Consider the following 7,642-nt stretch of genomic DNA (forward strand, 5'->3'; position numbering starts at 1 on the left):
TTTTAATGCTTTATATGCTCCTTCCTTAGGTCAAGGGCACCCGGAATCATTCGCTGCGGTTCGTCGAAATGGATGAGATTGACGAAGACCCGCTTTTAAAGCCTAAAGTGTTTCAGCATCCATTCCACCACAACAACATCCCATGTCATGCATACAGATTAAGGCTTTGCAGAGAACGGAGGCAAGGAGAGCCATCCTTCTCTCCCATCAGCCCCGGTGCCAGTGCTTGGCTCAACGGGACCTTGAGAGCCGCTGCCAACATCACGTCCTCCAGGAACCTGTGATTCACAGCGCGTTGTGAAAAGACTTGCGTTTAGTGTGTGTGAGAGAGCGTGTGTGTGTCCAGAACAATGTCAGCCAAGAATCTAACGACTAGAGAGCGCTATTATTCCTGGGCCTTGGGTGCGTGCCATTTTTTTTGGTCATTAAGTGAGAGGGAAGAGGGAGCGAGCGAACCAGATCAAGTGAAAAAGATTAAGAGGAAGACAGGAAAACAGAAGATGACGGAGGAGGGCTGAATTGAAAAAAAGTTAAGGCAGACCGGGATTTTGGCGTTTCAGAAATGATTTTGGCTCTGATATCTCAGGTAACTGGTTTAAATTTCATTTGAACTCCATGTGGTCTTCTCTCTCAGCTCTGCGCATCCAGTCTACAGAGCCATTAAAATACAATAGATTTTTTAAATATATTTAGGCTATATACTTAATGGCAGGCAATTGGGTAATGAGACTCAAAGCAAGGTCAAAGGACAAACCACATCAATCGGTTGTCAGTTTCATTTTCCAGCTGTGTAAATCAATAACCTTAAATCAATCAGAACAGCAACGGCAAACTAAATTAAACAAACAATCAGATAAGGAATTCTCAGAAAGAGGCGGAATATCAAGACGGATATCAAGAAGGCACAGTATACCGTGTTGGTTAATATTTGAACACATATAGGCCAATATTGAACCTGTGAATGTTAAAGTTAAAGTATTACACAGTTATAACCACAAATAATTCAGTAGATACTTGAAATAAAATAAACAATGTAACGACAATAAAATAAAATAAATAAAAACTGTTTCATTAACATTTCCCATTTTAATTTATTTTGCTTGATATGCTGTTAAAAAGAAAACTACACAGACATTAAATTAGTAGAATAATTGACAAAAACAAAATTACAGAAATAATTTAAATTAAAATCTACATTTAAATAATTAAAAATATATTTTAAAAGATTTTACCGAATACAATTATTATAGAGTATTGAAAGCACTTTATATACAAAATATATACATATATTTTACACAAATATTTTTTATATTGGCTACATCATCCAAGTTCAACTAATTTTAAGTTACCATAAGTACCAAACTTTTTAATGAATCAACATAGCAGGTGTCCTGCACAAGGAGGACAATCATACAAAATAACTGTAAAAATGTATAATAGAATAATTTTTAAAAATATATTTCATTAAATAATTTTTTTTCTTTAAAAAAACTCATATGCTCTATTTTACCAAATGTGTAGGTTTCTTTTTCTTTTTTTTTCGCCAACATGCACCAAGCATTTTCCATCAATTTTCACATCTGCCACATGTTTCACATAAGGAGCATTATTTGTGTGGTGTTCAGACTTGCTGCCTAAAGAGCGTTCCAAATCAGTCGCTTATTTGTGAGCATAAGGCAGCTGTCTGTACAGTAGACAGCAAGGCAGGCCCAGCGAATCTGGCTCAATCCCCTCATGACCCCGCAGTAATTGAGCTGGTGAATGTGGCCCTGCTTCTTAATAAGAGAGGAAGTAGACCTACCAGTCAGAAGTACAAGTCATCCACTGAGACATGGACACAATTAGCAGCTAATGCGGCTCCACGGTCCAATCACATCTCATTATCCCTCTCAGTCACAGTGAGGCAGCCCAGACCCCACACAAACAGCTCGCCACGATTTATGGGAAATCACAAGGATGCTACGTTCCATGGATACAGAGGGCGGATAGAAAAACATGAGGGAAAAGCGGGACTCCAGGGGTTAAATGCAGGATAGAGATAAGGTTGCAGGAAGTGATACAGTCGGCTCCCTAAGAAGTACAGTCCTCATAAGCCCCCTCCTCTCCCTGCTCCACGAGCTCTTCCTGTCTCTCTATCTCCCCGCACCTCTAAACAGTCAGCTGAACACAAGAAGTCTCATTGTTGAGCCTCAGCTGCCTGAGAGCCCTACAGTCCTAAACGTCTCTTAACTCTTTCTGTTTGTGGCCTATTTAGAAAACAGCTGTTGCATTCAGCGATCACATGCAGCACAAAAGAGCGGGCCAACACCTCTACACCCGCACCGCGGCAGACCGATAGTTCTATACACACACACATACGGTATACCCAGAAAAGATAAAGCTATCTGAAGAGGAAGACTATCAACAGCCGAAAACAACTCTGGTGCCAATCCCTCCTCCAGGAAGTACACGTTCGCAGACATCACTTTGAAATCATATCTTTGTTTGAGAAAGCAAATGCTTTTCTATGAAGTATTGTATTGTAAAAGAACCGTACGACAAAAGGCTCTCTGAGCGCCACCCACACAGAAACTCACAGCACTCCCTATCTTCACTCAAGCGTCTACATTGTTTGTGCTACGGGTGAACTGACACAAGCTTCGAGTTTGCACTTTTTGGCATTCCAAAACATATAATTGTACATTCAGACTTTCTTACCGCTCTCTCACTGGGTCTCTTTCACAAATTTGTCTGCAATTGTGTTTTAAAACCTAACTTATTTTGCATTTATGCCATGTGATCCTTCAGAAATCATTCTAATGCTGACTTGGTGCTCAAGCAGTTTTGTATTTTTGTGATATATTCAAAGGTCTGAGATAAAGATACATTAAATTGATCTTAAGTGACAGTAAAGATAATATTGCAAATGAGGAAGAGGAGGAGAAAAACAAAAAGGTGAAGGTAAAGAAGAAGGTGAAGCAGAAGAAGAAGATGGAAGAGGAGAAGGAGATGAAGAAGGTGAGGATGGAAGAGGAGGAGAAGGAGGAGATGGAGAAGGTGAACATGATGAAAAAGAAGTGAATAATTCGCCATCACAGGAAACATTTTGAACTGGTTTTGAGAGTGATGCAGGTGACAATGCTGGAGGATCTTGCTTCACATGTTCTCTCAGGCAGAAGATCTGTTGCTCAGCTTGTGTGGAAAACCCTTATATGGAGGAAGCTTGGGCGGGTTTTATGCAAACGACTAACCTCATGCACGTGGTCGCTCATTTAGACAACACCAATTTCAAGAGAATAAGGGTTAAAAACAAGTTCATGTTCTCGAGTCATTTTCAATGAGAAACAGTTTTTATAATATTCATAATAGCGAATCTCAAACTGTAGGCAAAACATCATTCTTGATGAATTAATGGAAGTAGATTCAGAACAATGTTAAAAAAAATTGATTTTAAGCACTAGATAGAAGGTCAGTCAACTTCATAATCACAATCTTTGAAGCTGATATAGCTGTAGAAGCTGATGTAGAAAAGAGAATGCATGCATCCTATACTTTTCTATAGCTGCATTTGTCTTCACAATTGTCTCACCACACACCCAAATGAGAGCGTCGTACAGCTTTAACACATAATCCCCCAAAAATCCATCTACCACTGTGGCATGTGCAGGCCTATCTGCTGTCATTCAACATTTGTGACTGGTAGAATTACTGAGATAAGCTGCTCCTTTCTGAAAGGCTTTGGGTCAACTGTAGGTTTAAAGAAGTGTGTATTACAATAAGCCCAGCCCGGAGATCAGGACAATGATGCAGGAGCCCAGATCTTCCAAGAAGTCTTCCAATATACCTTCAGAAAAAAGGTTTTTTGTAATTTAAAGGGTGCATATTGGAAGCTTAAAGCTATAAACTTAAGTGTTTTTTTTTTCTAAAACTTGGCATCAGTATCTGAAAGTTGCTGGGTGATGTGATAGCCAGGTGTTTGGGAACTGGAGATTACAAATGAGGAGCTCATATAGTTTTATTGCTAACATCTTTCCTGATTATTCAGGTTAATCTGGGTCAGGACTGATGTAAACGTTTGAGAGTGCAACAGATACCAGAAAGTATCAATTCGAGGCTACCTACCAGATTGTGAATCCGATGAGTTAAAATAATCAATTCAGAGAGTCGGTTCAGATCTTTGGCTTCTGTCAGTCTTTTTGCACAATGCCAGACCACCAATGACAGGGTTTCGGACCACTGCAGCACTGCAAACATGGGGTGGCACACCACTAACAAACCCCAAACCACACGGACTACGACAACCATACCTCCTACCACTTCAAACTGAAAACATCCCAAAGCTCGGCTGCTTAAGAATTTAAGAGGTACGAGCGTTGGTGATTCAGAACGTTTAGCGAAATGCTAAATAACAACTTTCTAATTTGCTTTTGGATATTACAGCCATCCACATGCTGAGTTACGAGCGTTCAGCTGAAATCAGCTGTCATATAAAAACCAGACCTGAGACTCTGAGACAGTGCATTAAACCTAAATGAGAAACACACCGAATGTATAGCTCGCACTTGTCTCAAGCATATTCAATAGAGAGAATGAGCAGTAAAGTCAATATCAAATATGCAAAGATAAAAAAATATTTATACAGTGGAAGAGTATGGAAAAGCGCTGTCAAATTATTAATCAAGATTAACTGCATGCAAAATAAAAGCTTTTTGTTTACATAATGAGTGTGTGCTGCTTGTATTTATTATGTTTATATAAATACATACACATACAGTATATCTTCTGAAAGTGTTTACATTTATATAATATATTCATATAATTAATACTATACATAGGCCTATTTGATATATAAACAAAACATATTATTCTTAAATAAATATATGCATGCGTGTCTCGCTGTATACACACACATACATAAATGTGCAGTATACCGATCATTTGTAAATCATTATAATTACCTCTCCATTAAAGGCTTCGTCTCCAAACGTGCGCGCTCCACTCATCAAGAACACAAGAAGAGAATAAACGACTGTCCGTCTCCACGGCAACGTGAACGAGTTATCCCATAATACTGCCATCATTCTCGTCTGGATCAGAGACAGCGGCTAAAACTCTTCAAAAGTGTAGCCAAACGGTTTCAAACAAAACACCCGGCAACTGAAAACGCAAAAAAAGCCCTGCTTTCAGATTAAAAACAACATCGTTCTGACAGGCTCTCCTCTGCTCGAGTTTGCTGTCTGCGGAAGAGCGCGGTGTTCTTCGGCGCTACGGTCATTCGGTGAGGTTTAACGTCTGTCCCGGGCGCTGTACCGGGAGTCAAAGAGGTCCCGGTGCTCTGGCTGAAGTTTCTGAGTGTGTTAGGTATCGTATCCAGCGGGTGCGCCCACTTAATGGTAGTTTCATCCCACTCACGTGGTGCCTATAAATTAATTACGGCTACAACCCACTTCAAAGCAGGCGCTCTGCAAACTTACGCTGCGGTTTCCTCTCGTAGCGCGACCCGGCAAACGAAGCGTGAATAACGGCTGGCGTTAATGCGGCGGAGATTCGCGTTTCTTGGGTCAGAAACGCGGTCTTCGCGCAGTCACCTCGATGCAATTATTATCAGATGACTGCGACGCGCTCCGGCACCTGTCTTGGATCGCCGCCCCGCTTGTAAAGATTTAATACGACAGTTTTTGTCGGTCAAAATACGGTTTTTGGGCGGGTTCCAGGTCGCCGGGGGGCTTGTTGTGGCGCTCCTCGTGCGTGCAGCGAGGGACTCGGACTCTGTCCTGCGGCGTGTCCCGCTGAAGCTGGAGGAGGGGCCCCACGACACGGACACCAGCGAAGCGTCCAGGGCCACCTCCGGCCTGGACATTTATAGAGACACTTCTTTGCACTACTTTTGAGATCTGCAATGTTAAAAAGAAAAGTACACGCGCTCGTTGTCACTTTAGAAAATCGATTCCTATAAAACATCGGCCAGACGGTGAGAAATAGCATATGCTCTGGTTAGGTTCTGACAAGCAAACAATATTATTTTTTTATTTACGCGGTGCAAAAACAGAATGCTAGGTTGAAATTAAGTTATTGTGACTGAGACGTAGTTATTTTGCTCGTGTTATAACTGTACTGATAGTCGGATAGTGCTGGCACAGCGCCTCCTGCAGGACAGTTTGGTTACAAAATAGTTCGAGATTACTAGATTAACATCTTTGTTGAGCCTTGGATGCACATAACCAATCAGATTTGAAGAACCTGTTTATAGTTTTTGTGAAGTTTGGGTTTACAGTCAGCGATTGGTGCTTGTACATCGATGTCAATCATCGGTCAATTCCTCTGATTTTAGACATCTTCACGGTTAAGGTTAGGTTTAGGCGCTGAGATACAGTCGAGACTAAAGTTTTGGACTAAAACGTTGTTACAGGAACGCATCAAACTGAGTAATTAAGATACGTAATACTTAAGTAGTGCACTTAATCTTCCAAAGTCGAGATTGAATATAAAATGAACATAGGCTACATCTATAAATCAAACATTTTCTAAATGCAAACCTCTTTTTGAGATTCAAACTTGAAATGAAAATATACATCTATACCCTTTACAGCGCTAAGAGCAATGATTTGTTTAAGGACACTTAAACTGGATGGAGACTGATGGAGCCTGGCTTTTGTGTTGTTATGGTGTGACAGTGATGAAATTTTTGTTTTAATTCATTAATTAATTTAAAATTTAAGATGAAAGTATGTCACAACAAACAAGAAAGATTTATTAAAAGTAGTAAACCTCCAGAAAACTGTTTATTTGTCCATCTATTCTTTAAATATGTTCCAAACCACATTTATCCACCCAGAAGAGCAGAGTCGAGCAAAACAATGGTCTTTTGTAAAGATGCATGCGGTTTTATTTTTCCCCAAAGGTCACTTTCATTCATTATGATTACTCATTTCAAGTTTTTGGCATAAAATCTAATTTTAAATTTATTTATATATATATATATATATTAGTAGTATTCTCTGCGTCTGTGATCAAAATGATCATTACTACAGTACAGAATGCTCTGTGTGTTTTTAAGACCATTTTAATCTTTTGACATTTTAATGACACCTAAATACCAAGCGTAGAATTAATATTAATTTGGAGCACAAGAAACATGAAAACAAACAAACCTGGTTCACGTGAAATGCTATTGAAATATAGCATGTAAAGTTTGTTTTTAACTCTTAAATCATTTACATATATTTGTGTGAACACATAAACGTGTCTGTACCTGTCATTACCGGGGCGTCTGTCTCGTCCTCGCTTCTCTCTCTTAAAAAGCTGAGTCTGTTTGAACCGTCTCGTGTTTTAGACGGCTGTATTAAAGGACTGCAGCCGGAGATAAGAGCGTAATTGACCGTGTGCTGAGAGCAGTAGAGTGTGCAAAGCTGTCAAAGCAGAGTGCTTTCCAACATTCGTCAACGCAAACAAATGAAGGCCCTTTTCGAATCCCTTCATTCAGACGCACACGGAAGTAAAACCCTTAATGGGAACACACTGACAAAACACATCTGAGCCAAAGTTGCTTTTAATTTGTATAGTTTAACTAAGCAAAAGTTACGTTTAACCTTGTGTCCTATATATATATCATGCATTATTTATTTATTTAAAAACAGGTTTTACTGCAGTCAAATTCTAGTTT

At 39.7% G+C, this 7,642-nt stretch overlaps 1 protein-coding gene across 3 annotated transcripts in view; it reads right to left on the reverse strand.

The window, feature by feature from the left end:
* Positions 1-7,371, reverse strand: part of mmp15b (matrix metallopeptidase 15b) — a 28,786-nt gene extending 21,415 nt beyond the window's left edge. Inside the window, exons 1-2 of one of the 3 annotated variants that reach the window (XM_043244408.1) lie at positions 7,232-7,371; positions 4,938-5,873 (exon numbers count right to left, since the gene is read on the reverse strand). In XM_043244408.1, coding sequence (XP_043100343.1) covers positions 4,938-5,060 — 123 coding nt within the window. In that variant the 5' untranslated portion in view covers positions 5,061-5,873; positions 7,232-7,371. Of the gene's footprint in view, positions 1-4,937; positions 5,889-7,231 lie in introns of those variants that run through there. The other 2 variants (XM_043244410.1, XM_043244409.1) reach the window with 2 other exon arrangements.
* Between the last annotated feature and the right edge of the window lie 271 nt (positions 7,372-7,642).

Source organism: Puntigrus tetrazona, chromosome 7 (assembly GCF_018831695.1).
Source record: "Puntigrus tetrazona isolate hp1 chromosome 7, ASM1883169v1, whole genome shotgun sequence".
NCBI lineage: Eukaryota > Metazoa > Chordata > Actinopteri > Cypriniformes > Cyprinidae > Puntigrus > Puntigrus tetrazona.